This window comes from Pogona vitticeps, chromosome 3 (genome assembly GCF_051106095.1).
Source record: "Pogona vitticeps strain Pit_001003342236 chromosome 3, PviZW2.1, whole genome shotgun sequence".
NCBI classification, from domain to species: domain Eukaryota; kingdom Metazoa; phylum Chordata; class Lepidosauria; order Squamata; family Agamidae; genus Pogona; species Pogona vitticeps.
In genome coordinates, this window is record NC_135785.1 from 185848740 (window position 1) to 185869292 (window position 20553).

General features: G+C 39.5%; 1 protein-coding gene across 3 annotated transcripts in view; it reads left to right on the forward strand.

Annotated features, from left to right (window-relative positions):
• Nucleotides 1-20553, forward strand: part of CDKL5 (cyclin dependent kinase like 5) — a 98551-nt gene that overhangs the window by 43620 nt on the left and 34378 nt on the right. For all 3 annotated transcript variants that reach the window (XM_020789150.3, XM_020789151.3, XM_020789152.3), the window contains exons 6-9: nucleotides 9887-10007; nucleotides 11041-11100; nucleotides 14530-14620; nucleotides 15273-15462. In XM_020789150.3, coding sequence (XP_020644809.1) covers nucleotides 9887-10007; nucleotides 11041-11100; nucleotides 14530-14620; nucleotides 15273-15462 — 462 coding nt within the window. The remainder of the gene's footprint in view (nucleotides 1-9886; nucleotides 10008-11040; nucleotides 11101-14529; nucleotides 14621-15272; nucleotides 15463-20553) is intronic.

Here is a 20553-nt window from a genome sequence, read left to right on the forward strand (position 1 = left end):
GATCCGTTCTGACTGAAGGGGGAAAAACCTGAAAAGCAAACAAACCCTGCAAGACCCATCGGAAATGATAATCATCATCATCATCATCATCACCACCACCAAAAAGCAAACAAATATTGCAAGAACCATCAGAAATGCAAAAAAGGAAAACTTGGCGGAACACCTGCTCCCACCTAGATCTACTCGGATCACCTGCACGAGCCAGGAGGTGAGGCTGAGGAGCCTAACGTCGAGGGAGGCCCGGAAGGAAAGGACACGAAACCGGGCCTTCTCGGTGGTGGCTCCTCGCCTCTGGAATAACCTTCCTCTGGTTATTCATGCGGTCTCTACGCTGGGCACTTTTAAGAGTCAACTAAAAACATGGTTGTATGTTCAGGCCTTCCCTCCTGTCAATATTTAATTCTTTCTTTATTTTTTCTTTCATTTATTATTTGTTTTATTATTGTATGTGTTATGGACTGTTTGTAAAATTCTTATGTTTTCATATACTGTACACCTTATTGGAAGCTGCCCGGAGTGGTCGACCAGACCAAATGGGCGGGATATAAATCAAATAAAGAAATAAAGAAATAAACAAAAAACAGACGGCAAGACCCATCGGAAATGCAAAAAGAAAAACACAAAAAGCAAACAGAGACTGCAAGACCCATCAAAAATGCAAAAAGAAAAACACAAAAAGCAAACACTGCAAGACTCATCGGAAATGCAAAAAGAAAAACCCCAAAAGCAAACAAACCCTGCAAGACCCATCAGAAATGGGGGGGGGGGGGACAAAAAAAACATACCCTGCAAGACCCATCACAGCATAGAAACAACCCCACTGAAACCCACACTGCAAAACCCACCCAGAACAACCAGTTTTTAAAAAGCAGAAAGCAGCACCTTACCAAGCAGTCCGAAGCCTCCTCCGATCGCACACACTCTAACTGCTGGAGCGAAAGAGCTACAAAGAAGCAGCCTCTTCACCACCAACGGTTAGCAGTTTGAATTCCCATTTCCCCTGTCTTTTTTCTGGTTGTAACTCAAAGTTCCGGTCACAAGTAGAAGCAACATTTTGCGGCCGGAGCTGGTCGTAACTCAAAATGGTTGCAAGTCAGGACGGTCGTAAGTCAAGGCACCACTGAACCAGAAAAAGAATCCTCGTAGAATGAACTCTGTCATTCTCAAAATGTTAGTCAATCCTGGGTAGCAGTAGAATCCGCAGGGAATGTCTTTGACGGGAAGGAGATATTGTTGTGCTTGATCACTACTGGAGATGGTTGTTGTGCGTTTTTCGGGCTCTTTGGCTATGTTCTGAAGGTTGTTCTTCCTAACGTTTCGCCAGTCTCTGTGGCCGGCATCATCAGAGGACAGCACAGATGCCGGCCATAGAGACTGGCAAAACGTTAGGAAGAACAACCTTCAGAACACGGCCAAAGAGCCGGAAATACCCGCAACAATCATTAGATCCCGGCCATGAAAGCCTTTGCGAACACACTACTGGAGATTTTAGAGGATCCTGAGATTTCATATTTCTATTCACATTTTTATCAGCAACTTTTAATGTCAGCTGAAGAACTTTTCTACTACTTCAGTTTAGAACTATTTTTGTGAAGGTACACATTCTGTGTTTTTAAAAGATCCTGATAGTTCCAGAGAAGTAGATGGTTGTTTCTGGTAATCTAGGAAATAAGAGATACAATTATATGGATTTCTCTTATTATTGTAATTTTGTCTATCCAAATCTAATAAAACTTGCCAAAAGATCATCATTATGTATATCAGAACAAATGGCATTTTTTTAACCTTCCTGCTGTTCCACCAAGGCCTCCGGAACATTGGAGAATCTGAGCTAGCAACAAAACTAGCAGTAAATGTGGTGTTGGAGATCCTCTAAACTTCTTGCTAACTACCTGGGTCTTGTCTGTATGCATTAAACTGAAAATAAGTTTTTAATTGTAAAGGGCAGCAAGCATACACCACCCCTCCTTGCACCACCACCTATTGATCAAATTGAGCCAGTGCTAAACCAGCTGAAATTGTAGGAAGTCCAAGCCCAACCCAGCCAACGGATGTTGGATATTACTTAGAACTATCTTTCACCTGGCCAACATTGTACCAGCATTGTGCAGTGTCCTTGGGTTAGCAGATTTGTCATAATTTGTCTCCTCCCTCTCCATGCCTCCCTTCTTTCTTCTGTTGATCTTAGCCAGCAAAACAATTCTGCTGAAAATCACTATTGGCAGATTTCTATAAGATTAGGCAATTCCTTTTGGAAGAAGAGGCTTATTCCTAATCCTGACTCCCTGTCACATTTTGAGCTAGGACTGCAGTACACATCTTTGAAATAAATTTGTAGTATTACTTTGTACTACCTGTAGTTATATTTTGCTGTGTTTGTAATGATAAAGCAATTATTGGGTACATGTGAAAATAAAGTTTGTTATTTAAAATATTTTTACTCTGCCTTTTCTTTAAAAAGGGAGAGAGGTGACTTGCCATTGAAATGTTGTCATTGAAGGACAACATTTAAAGCTAAGAAAAATATGTATGCAAATATTAAAAAGAAACAAATGCCACTCTGAGAAATGGTAAACACAAGCGGTACTTAAAGCACAGTCAAAGCAGTAATATATAATGATCCATCTAAAAATCATACTCAGGTAGTCAGTCATTGAGGGAAAGCTTGCCTGAAGAGAAAGGTATTTTTGCCTGCTTGCAGAAGAACAGCAAATATGAGGCCAGTCTGGCCTCCTGGGATGATGGAACCTAAAGAAAGGCCTCTCCTGATGGCCTTAGTACTTGAGCAGGCTCATAAAGAGAAAAGCGATCTTTGAGATAGCTTGGTCGCAGACCATTTAATCCTTAGTATAATCCAGGTTCTGCTAAGGAAGGGTAGGCGGTGCCCTCTCCCTATCTGTGTTGGCAGACAAAGCCTTTTGCATTTAAGCAGAGCTTTGATACTTAAATTTGGACATTTTTAAAAAATCCCTGCAGATAGTGTTTGTCCCTTGTTGAGGTCTCTTAATTATTCATGAATGTCTTTCATTTTAATTCTGTTCATTTTATACGATTTTTATTGCTAGCCTGCTTGAGTGCCGCCTTGGGGGTGGGGGGAAGGGCAAGGTGTACATCTAAAAAATAAAAAACCAGGACAGACTTGATTTTGATACCATACATATATTGTTTCTGGCCATAGACCTTTACAATGTAGTGATTACTGTAGCATATAAAATCCAATTAAAACAGGTAATTACCTTAAAAGCATTAAAACCAATAAAACCCGGTCTAAGAATATTGTTATAACGTCAATCCACTGTATTCAGCATTTACATGGCATTATGATCCCTGACAAATTGAAGCCTCAGCCTCTTAGCTGCTAGTGCAAATCGTGCTACAGCATATGTAATGTGCAACTGTGTATCAGTAAGCAATCCTACTACTGTTTCAGTGGTGGTACAGTTAAAATACATCTGAATGATGGGTGACAGAAATCTTTCTCTAGGATTTTTATAGAGAGGACAGAACAGTAGATAATGAGTTAGATCCTCAATCTGGTTGCAGCCAAAAACACATTTTCATTCCTCAACTGGTCTTCCCTTATATTTCCCTTCAAGGTATGCTGAGGCCATCTGTCCAAATCTAAGTTCTGTAAGAACTCTGCGAATCTGGGGAAAAGTCAACGACTCAAAATATTTTGGTTTTTCATGATTCACCTGAAGTTGGGGATACCAGGTAGAAAAACGGGACCCAACAATAGCTGCCCTATCCTGACTAGCATCAAGATCAAAGATCCAGTTCCTAAGGTCATGAGAGCTTAAACTAAGGAACTTTTCCATCAGAAGGTTGTGGATCTTTAATTTTTGGTGACATTGTTGTGCCCATCCACCAGACTTTAGTTGTTCTAACCAGCAGCACTTTGTTAGGGAGGGGTCCTCCAAACTGTTCAGTCTATGCCAATATCTAAGATAAGCCAGATCGATTCTAGCGGCAATTGAGGGTAGGCCTAGCTCAGCTCTGAGGTGAGTCAAGGGAGTTCCTGGGGGGAGCCCTCATGTATTTGTTTTGCAGGATTTCTAATTTGGGCTTGGCTACCTCTCCCCATAGTTCTGTCCCGTAGAGCATTTGTGCTAGAATTTTGACAACAACACCTTGAAAACAGGATTTACTAGCTGGCCTCCTCTGCTGTAGAAAAAAAAAAATTTAATTGCCCTATTGATCTGGTGCTCAATAAGATGGTAGTATTTAAGTGCTGTCTCCAGGAGAGTTTCTCACAAAATTGAAAGCCGAAATATTTAAATGAGTGTACCAAGATCTACCCGTGTCACTCGCGCAAGCCAGGAGGTGAGGCTGAGGAGCCTAATGCCGAGGGAGGCCCGGAAGGAAAAGATAAGAAATCGGGCCTTCTCAGCGGTGGCTCCTCGCCTCTGGAAAAGCTTACCCCCTGATATTTGCGCGATCCCCTCGCTGGGTATTTTCAAAAATCAACTAAAAACATTGATGTTTCGGCAGGCCTTCCCCCCTAGTTAATTCCTGATTCCCCTTTTCTTTTCTTTCCTAGTGTCTAACCCAATTGTTGAAAGTTTTCTTTTATGTAAAACTGCTTTTATTCATTGTTGTACCCCTTGTTGTAAGCCGCCTAGAGTGGTCTTAATCGACTAGATAGGCAGGATAATAAATAGAATTAAATAAATAAATAAATAAATAAATAAATAAATAAATAAATAAATAAATAAATAAATAAATAAATAAATAAATAAATAAATAAATAAATAAATAAATAAATAAATAAATAAATAAATAAATAAATAATACCTGCTCAATAGCATGCCCATCTAGTGACCAGTTATGCTTAGGGGCTGTCTTCCCACAGACCATAATCTTTGTTTTGGTATAGTTGATTGTTAGCTGTTCCTCTTTACAGAGCGGATCAAATTTGGACAGCATTCTTTTAAGACCAATTTTATTCAAAGATAGCAAAACCAGGTCATCAGCATAAAGCAGTATTGAAATCTTCCTACAGCCAACGGTTGGGGGGAAGAATGTGGGGGAAGCTGTGTATATAAAAGTTGAAGAGAAAAGGTGTTAAAATACAACATTGTTTCACCCCTTGGCTAATGTGAACCTGTTGTGATAGAGCTCCCTGTAAGCCTATACGCACCCGCATCGTATTTTCTTTATGTAGTTGCTGTATGAGCCACAGGAGTCTCTTATCAATGTTTGTTTTTCCCAATTTATACCATAGGCGTTCTCTGTCTATCAGGTCAAAGGCTGATGAAAAATCCATAAAGGCAGCATAAAAATATTTGGAGGGTTGGCATATTTACTAATTACATGATGTAAAACAAAGGCTTGATCTATTGTACTTCTGCCTTTTCTGAAGCCTGCCTGTTTTTCGAAGATGACAGAATGTTTGTTGTCCCAATCTAGAAGCCTATTCAGGAAGTATCTAGCATAAAGCTTAGAGGCCACATTGAGGAGACTGATAGGTCTAAAGTTACAAGGATCTAGAGAATCACCTTTCTTAGAAATTGGCACAACAATGCTAGTTTGCCAACCTGTGGGAAGGTTGCCTGTACTGTTAATGTAGGTGAATAGACTGGCTAGAATGGGAGAGCACCACTGAATGTCAGTAGTAAATACCTCAGCGGGGATCATATCTTCACTGGGAACCTTGCCATTCTGAAGAGTTTGAATCAGGTTCCCAATTTCTTTGGGGGAAACAGTTGGCCATTCAGAGGAATTAGAGAGGGTCTCATGTGTAATGCTTGTATGAATACTACCCCCAAAAATGCGGCTGAAGTGGGAGACCCATACCTCTGGCGTGATGGAGTTGGCAATCTCAAAGGCTCTCTGTAAGAAGCCTCTTTCTATCTGCTTCCAGAATTTGGGGTCATTACCCTCAATGAGGGCCTGGCCCAAAGATTTCCAGTTCTCTAAGTAGAGAGCCTTCTTTTTTCCCTCTAAGTAGAGATTTATATTCTCTCTGTAGATGTTGTAGGAAAGCTGTAGCTTCATCAGTGCCAATATGGTTTGCTTGTCTTGTTGCTCTGCTCAGCTCTTTTTTCTCGGTCTTACATTCCCTGTCAAACCACGACCATTGAGCTTCAGATGTTCTTTCTGGGTGTGTAATGATTAGGTGTGGTTTAAGTGCAAAAATTATATCCTGGTAGACCTTGCAAATGTTCTGGGTGCCCAGAAGAGCATCTTCTTGTAGCTCTTGGAGTTTATTTGTGCTCAGCATCAACCTTATACTGTCATCAGTTTTAATAGACCATTTAAGCCTTTTCTCACCTAAAACATGACCCAGCATTTTATGGTCTGTTAATATCCCTGACTGATTTTGTCGGAATCTTAAAGACACTTTAAGGGGGGGATGGTCACTTTCTGGCCTGTCATCAATTCCTAAGAAATATACATAAGGGAGAACATATAACATAGATAAGGAGGTTCAATCTACACTGAAACTGCCGGGTTCTGGGCAGCTCAGTACCATTTTTGAGAAACCCTGGGCAAGATTCTGCAGAAATCTATTCAAGAAGAATGCCATTCTGCACATTCTGTCAAATTCTGGGGAATCCTGCACAGCGTAATGCCATACACATGAAATATATCATCCTGTGCAAGAGTTGCAATAATTTGTGGTGGTGCTTCTTCTAAAAATATAACTTTCAAAATTCCCATAAACCTTGCAAGATTTGTAATGGGATTTCTCAGGGAGGGAATTTTGCACATAGAAGATTTAGTGCAAGAAGAAAAGAGGAAGGATTTTTCTTCTGTGTCCCCCCCTCTCTCTTTTTATTTTATTTTATTTTTTTGTCAAGAGCAAAAAACTGATATCACTGTTTTAGCCATACACAGCCATCCCTAGTTTTTGGAGGGCCATACCTCGTCTAGTAATTCCAACCAACCCAGAAAAATTCTTACAAGTTTTTGTAACTGAAACTCCCCCTTGTGCATTCTAATTCTCCAAATATATATTTATTTTTTAAAAAATATTTTAGAATGTTTATGGATCCTGGGTATGTGGAGACTCCTCAAAGTATGGCAAAGGTTAGAAGGCAGAAGGGGACTTTTGGGGGATTGCTTTTGGAAAAATGTAGTGTGGGGGGGCGGGGGGGCCCTCCCAGTGTGCAAGCATTTGGGCCCCAAAGAACTATGTGCAGCCCAGTCTATATGTTGTCCATCTTACAATTCAGCAACATTGTTTTCCAAGTAATACTGTACTTTGCTAAACAACTTTACACATATTTAAAGGAGTCCTGTAGCTGTGCAGAGAGGTGCATATAATATTGGTAAAAGTAATGCCATTCTTTAGGATTAGACTTTGGATAGAATTAATAATATCAATGCAGTATGTACTGTTAAAACTAAAATTATTACATTCAATTAATATTAAATTAACTATTAAAACTGAGTGTGTTGGTTTGAAGAAAGTGAGGTAACATACATACATGCAACAATAAAAGTATGCATTCCATGTTGACACAAACTGTCCTTCAATTAAACCTCAAATTAAATCAAATGCTGAGAAAGATTTTTGTGCAACCCTAATTAGGGCTGGCAATAGCAATTTCAGTGCTTCTTAAGCACTGAATTGTTGCACTGAACATTTGCTTCTCAACCAGTAGTTTTACTGCTGCCTATGGATAAGAGTGCATTTTGCAAGAATACCTGTTGTAATGGCACTTTCTATCTAAGAAAGATCTTATCTACTTAAAGCAAACTGCACCCAGGCAAACAGATCTTGTCTGACTTGTTTCAGCAGACAAAATTAGAAACATCTGACAGAACTCTGACAGCCATAGGCTCTCAAGATAAAATGTGATATGAATCTAAGGCAAAGATGTAATAAGTCCAAATCAGTATGGAACATAACTTTCTAACAGAAGGGCAATTGTATATTTGTTTCTGAGTGTGTCGGTAATGATAAAGCCCTTAACAATTTGGGAGCTCATTACCTGACAGAGCATCTTTCCCTAAGATGGGCCACTCGGTCCAGCTGTGTTTCATGTTTGTGGATAGCCAACCTTAGAGAAGCCAGAAAAACTGCCTCCAGGAACTGGGTCTTCTCGTTGGTGGCCACACCACGATGGAATGCGTTACCCATGGACAGGGCTTGAAAAATGCACTCATCTGTGATGAGTGAAAAATGCTGCTGGACAAGTCACAGCTCCCTTCTTGCTTGCCTCCTCCCCTCCCCTCTTTCTCTCTCTCAAATCCTGCAGTCCTCCTCCCCTCCCATTGCAAAAGTGCCCTCTTCTCGCAAGAAGAGAGTTTGACTGGCACATAGAGATATAGCTCTGCAGGAGAATGTAGAGTAATCCCATGCCGAAGAATATGGAGATTCCCTGCTCCCAATTTCAACTGAACGAGGACACATCCTGGGGTAGGAGGGAACCATGACTCCTTAAGAGGCCGGGTGCTTTTGCTTTCAGTTTTATTTTTGCTGGAGACATTCAAAAGAAAGGGATTCAATATACAAGCTTCATGACCCCACAGGCGCGCAACCCAAATCTGAGGGTATAAATCAGTGATTCTCAGTCCCAATAAATTGCAAGGCTATAGTCTGGCCATGCTGACTGGTGAAATTTTTGGCTGACTGGTGAGATATTCTAAATTTTTTCAAGCCCTGCCCATGGATATCTGCCAGGTTTCCTTCCTTCTGGCCTTTAGAGTACAAACTATTCTGTTTGGAGAGGCCTTCAGAAACATCTTACCCTCTCTGACATCAGATCCATGAACTGGATATTGATTTTGTTTTGCCATTGCCTCTAGGTTTATTTTATATTTTGGTTATTTATTTTATGTTTTGGTCTGCATCTTATTATTTATGCCTCTGTGAGCCAGGGTGGGTAGTTGTGTTTTTAACTGCTGTTAGTTGCCCTGAGTAGTGCTTAGGCACTAGATGAGTGGGGTACAAATGTGATAAATAAATTACATTTATAAAAAGAGCTGAAGGTGATTTAAAAAAAGAATAGCTCTTCCCTCCAGATAATTGCCCTACTTTTCACCTCTGGAAATCACAGTGAATACAATTTTACATTGTTGCAACAATATGAATAACACACGATGCAGATTTTCAAAACAACTGCTTGAAACATGTTCCAATGTTTGAGGTAATATAGTGTATCTGATGTGGTATGCCAGCATAACATCCAGGGCCCTGTCTGGATGCTGATCATATTATTCCACTGCCACGTAACCTATATGTGTTTTGCTTCTGAACATAATTCAGCGAGGGGGTACATTCCTTTTAAATTAGTTTGCATATAAAAACCTTTATTCTGTGCAAAACACAACTTTTTTCTACAAGTTTTTGTGTAAAAAATAGATCTGCAGATTTTGGAGCAAAAAGTTCCAAAATATAAAAAATACACAGACTCTCATAATGTTGTTGAACAGGGAGCAAACTTTTGCTGCTTTCCCTCCCTCATCTGTGAAGATTTACATCCCTAATGAAATACAGTGGCATGTCTTGGATGACTAGGAAACAAGTGCATTAGACAAGAATAGTTTCAAAATTGTAACAGGAAGTTTCCATTTCATCCTGCCATGCTGCAAAGTGCTCTAATTCCACTGTTTAGTGATTGTTTACATTATTTATAATAATGATATTAAGTATTCTGGTTGTTTTATTGAAATAAGAACTGATTTCTATTTCCTTGTAAAATGGCCAGATTAACTGCAATTTTCTGCTTAATTGATAAAAACTGAAATATACTCTTTTATGTACAATGAGGGCTCCTTTAATGCTAAATTAAAATATTACAATGTTAAGCAGCATGGTTACCTGCATAATTATATTATTATAACAACTATTATAATTATGTTATTGCACAGTATTTTAGTACTAATCTGGCTCAACTTCCTTTTAGCCTTTAATATAATTATGTTGAATTTATAGAATATGCTGGAATTGCTAGAAGAAATGCCAAATGGAGTCCCACCTGAAAAAGTGAAAAGCTATATTTACCAGCTAATTAAAGCAATTCATTGGTGTCATAAAAATGATATCGTTCATAGAGGTGAGTATATCAGAAATGTGAAGCTCTTTTATAGAAAAGTTTTGAAAACATCTTGAAGGCATCTGAAAACGTTGTGATTTTACCCATTGTCATAAATAAGCTTTAATTACATGGATTAATGTGAGGGAAGATAGAATGAAGAATAGAGACCAAGACACTCAGTCTGTAATGTATATTTCTACCAGTTAACCAAATTGAGGTACTGTACGAATCAGCTGGGTGTTGGCTGGATAGCTCAGTGAGTTAAGTATCTAGCCACAGAAGCAGAGTTTTGGAGTTAAGTTCTTCACTGTGCCTCCCAAGAGAAGAGCCAGCTTGTGTGGCCTTGAGCAACCTGCACAGTCTTAGGGCGCCCCCAGAAGAAAGGAATGGTAAGTCACATCTGAATACTCTGTACCTAGAAATCTCTGGAAAGAGTAACCATAAGTTGGAATTGATGGGACAGCAAATAATTTTTAATTATTAAGAATTAATTGAGATCATTCCACTATTTTAATGGCTCTAGATGGCTGCCTTGAGTGTGGAGTTGCTAGTTGTTACAATGCAAAATGAGGGAGTAATTTTGAGTGTGCTTGCATATCTCTAATATTAATATATTTATGCAGCTACATTTTTAAAGTTGTTTTGTGATTATTTGGAAGTATTTCATGGCTAGAGTCAACAAAAGATTTTACATTGCTTGTGTTATATACCATCTGACTTTGTATTATATAGCATCTGTAATGTCTGATTACATGTAGATGCCCCAACTATCATTTAGAAAAACTGAGATGATGGGGGCATGACATGCTTAAACATCTCCCATTAAAATCAGTGGCATTTCATGAGTGTTTAATTTTGCTTAGATAATTTCCCAGTCTAGGTTTTCAAGCCTATTTGATAAACTTTTTCTCCAGGAAAAATGTATGTTGACATTTATTATCTAGTGTTCAGGTACATCAGTATAAATACCATCTGTAGCTCTGTTAAATTAGTAATGCCAAGGAAGGCATATTCTACAATTTAACTTTTTCTTATACTTTTAATATTCCAGATATCAAGCCAGAGAATCTCTTAATAAGCCACAATGATATTTTAAAATTGTGTGACTTTGGTAAGATTGCTTGCTTGCTTTCTTGTTGCTTGTACTAATTTTAAAGTGGTATCTTTTAATGTATTGTATGTCTTAATTTATAGTTTAAAAGGTTAAGTTTAAATTAGACTATTTGAAAAAAATCTGTAACCTTTATATTGGCCTTGTTTATACCTTTCTCAGTGCATTATAAGATAGACCATGTTGGGCAACTGTGACTATAGTTTCTATCACCCTCAGGTGGTTTAGCCAATAGCACAGTGGTGAGGAATGTTGAGAGTTGCAGTCTATTTCTGGAGGACTAAAGTTACCTAGGGACGTGGTGGTGCTGTGGGTTAAACCGCAAGCCTCTGGGCTGCAAGGTCAGATGATTAGCAGTTTGAATCCACGTGACAGAGTCGCTTGTCCCAGCTCCTACCAACCTAGCAGATCAAAAGCATGTAAAAATGTGAATAGATAAATAGGTACCACCATGGTGGGAAGGTAACAGTGTTCCATGTCTAAGTCGCGCTGGCCAAGTGACCACTGAAACTGTCTCGGGACAAAAGTTGGCTCTACAGCTTGGAAACAGGGATGAACACCACCCCCTAGAATCGGACACGACTGGACAGTTTGTCAAGGGGAACCTTTACCTTTATCTTAAAGTTACCCACCTGGATCTAGAACTTGTTAAAAAATGCAAACTTGTACTTTGGATACTATATCCGACATAAGGTTTATATCTCACAATAAAAAAAAATTTCAGTAGTGGTTGAATGCCTTCCTGAATATCCTAGAAACAATTAGGCTGGCCAATAAGAACGACATTCTTGTCCATAAATGCTACCATATTTCCCCAAAAATAAGACAGGGTCTTACATTAATTTTTGCTCCCCCCCCAAAAAAAGCAGTAGGGCTTATTTTCAGGGGATGTTCTATTTTTTTCATGCACAACAATCTACATTTATTTAAATACAGTCATGTCATATTCTGGTTGCTGCACGATGGTGGAGGGCGGGGTTTCACTTATCTAGGGTTCTTTTGGGTAGGGCTTATATTACGAGCATTCTAAAAATCATATTATGGCTCATTTTCAGGTTAGGTCTTATTTTTGCGGAAACAGGGTATTTAGTATTTGCCATCAAATTCAAAAAAAATCTGAAAATTAAATTCATTTATTTTTCTGATGTATGTGCTTTTAATATAGTACATATGTGTGCTTTCTTCTGCAACCAGTGGTTTTCAGTCTTAGAATATCTTGGAATTCCTTAGAAGCTCATCAGAAGTCCTCAGTAAAAAGATCAGGGAATCAGATCAGATCTCCTCTAGTTCATTGACAGAGTGACTCTTATGAAAAAAGTCCCTTGAAGGTAGAAACTTTGCAACTGCTACTCTGTTTTGACAGTAGAAACACTTAAGAAAATAAGTCAGATGTAAGATCTAAAATAAATATTTTCGATCTTGCATCTGAAAAAAGTCATTTCTTTTCTCTCATGTTTCTTCAAACAACTCATGGAGTTGTACATAAGTGCCTTTAAAAGATGTGGTCTGTGCCTTTCTGTTGCATCTTGGTTGTGTTTAGAAATATATAATGTATGTAAGTTAAATTATTAGACGCTGTGAGAGCATGGTTTCTTGGTGAGAGTATAGAAGGAAAAATGCTAAGTATAGGCTAATTATGACAGATGCAGATGATAACACAGTGGTGTTTCACATGCCAGTGTATCTCTTATTTCTTCCCAGTACTTTAGCACTACTGAGTATTTATGTAAACATTTGCATAGCTTAGCCCAGGGAAAAATCAAAGGGTTTTAAATGTGTGTAAGTGGGTCAAATAGCACAACCAGAGCAAATAATTCATTACACATCCAAACTGTGAATTGATGTTCGTGCCAACAGAGCCTGAAGATTCAGTTACAAAAGTCTGCATATAGTTAGCTTTATATTGGTGTAGATCTATATAGTAAAGTTCCCTGAAGTAGTTAACATAGTATAGTGGTGCCTCGCATAACGTTTGCTTCGTTTAACGTTTTTTTCGCTTAACGTTTATTTTTTCAGAGTCAGATTGTGCTTCGTATAACGTTTTTCCCTATGGGCGATTTTCACATAGCGATTTTGGGACCATGCTTCGCTTAACGTTTTCGGTTTTAGGTCCCCTGCTTCACTTAACGATGTTCATTTTTTCAATTACAAAAGTGTCTTAACATGTTGAAAAACAGTTTTAAATGCTTGGAATCGTTAGTGCACCTTCTAAAATGTGTGCATACTTAATTTGGCATTGATCTGACTTTTCGTTAATTTTTTGTGAATTTTTTTCTCCCCCATAGGAAACAATGGAGCTGTCAGATTTTGACAGCTGTCAAAAGTTGGGGGGAAAAATTCACCATAAATTAACGAAAAGTCAGATCAAAGCCAAATTAACTTTTGCATCCGTTTTAGAGGGTGCAGAAGCTAATCCAAGCATTTAAAACCATTTTGACCCTTTTATGACACACTTAAATTTGCAAAAATTGACTTCGCAAAGCCATTGAAATGTACTGAGTCTGCTTCAATACATTCCAATGGAGGAAACATTGTATCATTTAACAATGTTTCCTATGGGTTTTTTCGCTTAAGGACGCCAATCCGTGCCTACTGGAACGGATTAACTGGTTTCCAATGCATTCCTATGGGAAATGGTGTTTCGCATAAAGTTTTTTTCGCATAAGGTTTTTTTTTTTTGGAACCAATTAAAAACGTTATGCGAGGCACCACTGTACTTCCCTGTCCAGGGATGGTTCTCTACCATTATCACATCCACAATTACTAAGCAGTTGCACAGAGTATAATCTGCAGGAAGGTGGATGATGGTCTCCTGTTGCAAATTATTCTTTTACGTATTCCCGTTGCAAATCTATCTCAGTATTTATTTTAAAAATATCATTTAAAACAATAGCCTTTCTCTTACAGCAGAAGCATATCAGGATAAGAACATACTACTTTGCAGACACAGCCTTTAAGGGAAGCAACTGCTTCCCTTGAAGTAGTGAATATTTTTAAAATGAACTGCCAAAAAGTAACAGCAGAATCTCGAACAGAAGATCTCATGGTCTTTGTGGAAAGCTCACTTCACACATTCCACAGAAGCAACAGGGGGATCTGAGCAACTTCAGGTTCTTTTCCCTGTGCTTCAGTCCTAGTGCAAAAGGAGGAAATGTACACTCTGTCCCCATTAGTTGTCTCTCCCCTTTCACATGAGACACAGAGGCAGGAGAATATAAGTCATGTTCCGTTTTACATAATGTTCAAACCTCTTTGCATAAGTGCCTTTATTGTATGTTCCAATGCTACCTGCAAGAAAAATGGGTCATATCCTTTTGGCCAAATGAATGAATATTTCATTTTAAAGTATCTTTTAAACTTTACATTTAAAATTGAAACTACATTTTAAACATGCAAATACTTAATAATTTTGAAATTGCCTTGATGAAGGTTTTGCACGGAATCTGTCAGAAGGAAGCAATGCTAACTACACTGAATATGTGGCAACCAGGTGGTACCGTTCACCTGAACTCCTGCTTGGGTAAGTAATCTTGGCATCTATATGTAGCATCTTACCATTTTGTAAATCATATTCATTAATGTGCCTTTTATATGACTGAAAAGGAAATATGTTATTCAAGTCAGTGTAATGAGCACATTGAGTGATTATCCTGGCTTTTTATTTCTATTGTCTAGTTTTTTGAGCAGCACTAAATTGAATGGACTTTTTTCCCTTTGAAGACTAACTGAACAGCTTCATATTTTAAATTACATCTTATAACAGTGCTTTATTTTGCTTTTTGTTCTGTTTTTTGGACAGGGTCATATTCTGAGGAAATCTGTTAGTTTCTGCATGTGCTATAGATGTCTGTGACTACAGACAATATATTTTTGCATTTATTAGCACAGGGATGTGTTTGTTCATGAACTCTCTAATGGCCAGGCTGTAAATACTGATAGGCCACTTCCTTACCACCAGACATAGGTGTGTGAAAAACAAGAGTATTATGAAGCCTTCTTTCAAAAAATAATCTGGAGGGGGATGAGGAGAAATGAAAGCTTTGATATTTAACAATGAAAGATATTGAATACTAATTTTCTTCCTTCATACCAATACAAGGGGAAATAGATACTTTTTTCTTGTTATTTTGAATTTGTCAATCAATAATAGTATTTATTTGCTTTCTTTTCAGAGCACCATATGGCAAGTCTGTAGATATGTGGTCAGTAGGCTGTATTCTTGGTGAACTTAGTGATGGACAACCATTATTTCCCGGAGAAAGTGAAATTGATCAACTTTTTACAATTCAGAAGGTGCTAGGACCACTTCCAGCAGAACAAATGAAGCTTTTCTATAGCAATCCCCGTTTCCATGGGCTACGGGTAAAGTTTATCAAAATCGTTTTCCTATTTTGCACTGGTTTCATAATGAAGCATAAATACATTATCATTTCTGTTTCCTACTACTTCTGCAAATACCTAATGGTTCATGATGATAAGACCATATTGTTGAGTAGTGGGGAAAAGCTAGTTTTTCAGCATACCTCTTCACAGTGCCAAAGAAAGGGGTTCTTGTTACCTTGTAGAGTGGTGCCTCGCACAACAATGTTAATTGGTTCCCAAAAAAAAAAACGTTCTGTGAAAATATCATTTTGTGAAACACCATTTCCCATAGGAATGCATTGAAAACCGGTTAATCCGTTCCAATTGGTCCGTCCAATGCTTCTCAATGAGAGAGAAAAAAATTCACCAAAAATTAACGACGCCTCAGAACAACACCAAATTAAGTTTGCTTACGTTTCACAAGCTGGACTATCAATGCCAAGCGTTTAAAACAGGTTTCAAACAGTTTAAGGCACTTTTAAATGAGTGAAAAGAGACATCGTCGTGCGAAAATTCCCCATAGGAAACATCGTTGCGTGAGGCGGCAAATTTTTCAGAAAAAGCCATTGTTGTGTGAATTTATCGTTGTGTGAGGCACTCGTTGTGCGAGGCACCACTGTACGATGTGATCCTTTTGTAAATTTGATAGCTGATCAATTGCAAGACTAATATGTGTATTATTTTAAAATAGGATTAAAATAAATATTAGGGAAACTGCTTGTGCTCTGGTGTGTTTATATATGAGATCAGTTTCCAATAGTTCAGCAATGTGTGTCAGCCTATGTATGTGTGTGAGAGAAAGGGATAATAACCGGCTTTTCCTTACAATCCTCATTGCTTTAAAAGGCTTGATCCTCAAAGAGATTTTATTTGAACAGTCGGAAGACACCTTTTTGGAAAGGAAATCTTTGAAAATATTCTTAGACAGGCAAAAATGTTAAATATTAGAATAGTCTACAGTATCATAGAAACGCTTAGTAAGGCAACTTATAAAATTAATTGCTATTAGGTAGACACCAACTTGCAACATCTTTCTATCATTAAAATGAAGGGCATACTAGGATGAGAAAAGCATTTCATCCTTTGACGTTTATAGGAACCCTACTATTTCAAAAATAAGATCACTCCCTTCCATTATGCCTTCGTAGAGCAACTTTCATCCATAGACATTTCAGTGTAATTAACACATGGAGACAAATAGTCTGGGATGTTACTTCTGGAAGGTTTTTCAATTAAAGAAGCTCTGCTTGGAAACACCTAGTTGTCACTATTGAACTCTAATACCTGTTTGTATGACCTACTTTAGATCTGGTGCTTTTGCAAAAGATTGTTAAATGTATAAGATTGCTTCACAACCAAGCATTCTACTAGGGTAATTTGTCAGGGATTATATAGGGTAGTTGGTTCTAGTGAAGGTTGGATGGAGACACAAAGAAGGTCCAGCCCTTTTCTCTATCTCCCTCTCCTTGCCAACTCTCAGATATCTGGGGAAGATGAAGTAGGTCACTACTGCAGATAACTGAACTGATTATTTTCAGAAAGCTTTGGCTGCAGGGGGAGTAGCGATCTGGCAATTTACGGCTTGTGTGCCCGCAGAAGGGGTTCTGCATGTCAGCTGTGGCACACGTGCCATAGGTTCACCATTGCTGCTCTATAGCTATAGGTTGCTCACTCCAGCTCTAGATGGATCATACAGGTATGTGTGTGTGTTCCTCTACGTGCCATTGACAAATGACAGTTGCCCTTGTCAGAAAATAAAACCTGTTGGTAGCATCTTGTAGTAGCATACTTTCTTCAGTGTGGTCTCTGTGAATCACACATTTGGGTTAAATCAGCGCCTGCGCTGGAACTTTGGAACCTTCTAGAGCTTTTCTGAAAAAGATACAAAGTTTAGGTTGCCCCTAGCACGCATGCTGCATTCCCTCCCTGCCTCCAGTTCCTTTTTCCCCGTCATTGTGCTAGGAACGTTTCGGACAGAGCTCTCTAATTTGATTGATTTGGCTTGATTTTGGACTGTATTTTTGGCTATTCTTGCTTCTATTGCCCCTTAATCTTGGACTGCTTCGACTATTCTCTTGCCTGACAGACTTTGGCTCTTGTTTGACCGGTCGAAGAACAGGCAAATCGAAGAACAGGCTTTTGATACGAAAGGTTTATTTAACAAAAAGACTGATGAATAACTCAAGTCCATACATGAAAGCAAGAAAACTGCTAAATCTTACATCATTCACCAACAGCCTCGTTTCCAAAAACAACAATGGCAAAGGCAATTTCCCCAGCAGCAATTTCAGCAGCAGGCTTCTCATGGGTACAGGCCTTACAGGAGCTCTCAAGGTAGATCTTCTCAGCAGTCTTCTACCGCTCCACCCTATAAACAGCAAACATCACATAAGCGTCAATCTTATCATCCACCCAACAAGAAATCCAAGCAGTACCTTTGACTGCATCAACCCTCTGCTTCAGAACCATCACACACAGCTTGCCCCATTTTACCACAATTGGCAAAGGATATCAAAGGACAATTGGGTACTGAACATCATCAAATTCGGCTACCGGCTAGCGTTGGTAGAACTCGCCCCTCTAGGGTATCTGTGAATGACAACATCCAATCCCACCCTGGAGGAGGAGGTTCTCACTCTACTCCAAAAGAATGCAATACAGCGGGTCCCTCATCAAGACATTCTCAGGGGGTTTTACTCCCGGTATTTCACCATTCCAAAAAAGGATGGAGCTCTCACATGCATACTGGACCTCAGGGACCTCAACACTTATCTTCAGCCACGCCGGTTCCGGATGATCACCCTGGAGTCCACCGTCCACCTGTTGAGAAAGGGTTTGTGGTTATAGACCTGAAGGACACATACTTCCACGTCACCATACACCATCATCACAGGAAGTATCTGGTTCATAATCAACAACAAGGTTTACCAGTATGCGGCCTTACCATTCGGCTTAGCAACGGCTCCACGCACGTTTACAAAGTGCATGGTTCCAGTGGCTGCATTTCTACGTCTTCAAGGTGTAAAAGTATTCCCCTACATCGACAATTGGATCATAGTGTCGCCGTCCAGACAGAAAGCTATTCAGGACACCATATTCACTCTACACACTCTACAAAGTCTATGCCTCACCATAAATTTCGAGAAATCTACCCTAAAGCCTTCTCGAGTTATGAGTTACATAGGAGCAACACTGGACTCCAGAAAGGCAAGGCTCTTTCTTCCTCCAGAGTGCATCTACAAACTACAGACCGCTCTTCAAAAGTTTCAACCACACGCCCTGATATCAGCACATCATGCACAACATCTGCTGGGTCTCATGGCCTCAACTACAGCATCCTTACCACATGCCAGGCTAAAAATGCGCTCGCTACAGGCTTGGTTTCTCCATCATTTCGACTCAATGTTAGAGGATCTGAGGAAGAAGATCCTAGTCACCCCAGAGCTGGCAAAACAACTACAGTGGTGGGGTTTCCGACCTCATCTACTAATGGGCTGCCCATTTCGACCTCTGCAACTCTCTGCAGAAGTAACAACAGATGTGAGCCCCACAGGCTGGGGAGCTCATTGCAATGGTCATACCATACATGCCCTCTGATCACATTGCCACATCAACCACCTGGAGATGCTAGCAGCGATCAAGTCGTTCAGAGCCTTCCTGCTGCTGATACAGAGTTGTGGTGTACATGTTGTAACAGACAACACCACGACCTTGTACTACATCAACAAGCAGGGCAGGACGAGGTCCTTGTCCCTTCTCTACCTTGCAGTGCACCTCTGGGAGTGGTGTTGCCACCATCACATTTATCCAGTGTCAATCCACATATCCACAGCGGAAAACCAACTTCCAGACGAGCTGAGTCGCCGGAAGGGACAATCCCACAAGTAGGAACTGGACGACGATGTATTCCAGATGCTGTGCAGAAGATAGGGCCAACCAACCATCGACATGTTCGCTTCGCACATAAACAGGAAGTGTGAGAGGTATGCAGTTCTAAAAAAATTTATAACAATTAATTAATTAAATGATTCTATAAGATGAGAAAAATAAAAATAAATCAAATAAAGAGAAAAAAAGGAAAGAGGACAGGAATTAACTGGAAGGGAAGGCCTGCCTATACATCCATGTTTTTAGTTGGTTCTTAAAAGTACCCAGCGAGGGTGCAGCGCGAATCTCCAGAGGTAGGTTATTCCAGAGATGAGGAGCCACCGCCACATCAACCTGAAACCTCCAGACCTCTCCAGTCTCCCTACAGACTTTGCTCCTTTATCTCAAACATCTTTTTGATCTCGGCCTTACCTTGTCGATCCTCAAGGTGTACATTTCTGCAATAGTCTCTTTCCAACCTAGGGACTCAGAATCTTCACGTCTGTTTTCTCATCCTACATTGAAAGCATTCTTAAAAGGACTAATCAACATTCGCCCTCCTACAAGACCTCCAGTACCTCAGTGGTCCCTTACATTGGTTCTACAATTACTCACGAAACATCCCTTTGAGCCTATGGCTTCCTGTGATGTTAAGTTTCTTTCCCTAAAGACTCTGTTTCTAGTTGTAGTTAACGTCTGCTAGAAGAGCAAGTGAGTTGGCTGCCCTAAGGTCTGATCCTCCTTACCTGCAATTCTATAAGGACAAAGTTATGCTGTTTCCAGATGTTTCGTTCCTGCCTAAAGTTGTCACAGATTTTCACCTCAATCAACCTATTTTGTTACCTACCTTGTTTTCTGATCCTTCGTCTGACGTCGAGAAGATGCTCCATTCCCTAGATATTAGAAGGGCGTTTCCAGGACAAAGGACTTTCGAAAATCTGAAAGACTTTTCCTGTGCTTCTTTGGACCACACAAGGGTTGTCCAGCGTCATCTTCTACCTTGTCACGGTGGCTTGTCTCCACTATTACTCTTGCCTATCAAATTGCAAGTAAAGATGTGCCTGAAGGTCTTAAAGGACATTCCACAAGGTCCATGGCAACATCGACTGCCTTACTACGTGGTGTGGACATTCCAGACATCTGCAAGGCTGCTACATGGTCCAGAGTGTCCACATTTGTCACCCACTAAAGGTTGGACCTTTGGTCAAAGAAGGAGACGAGTTT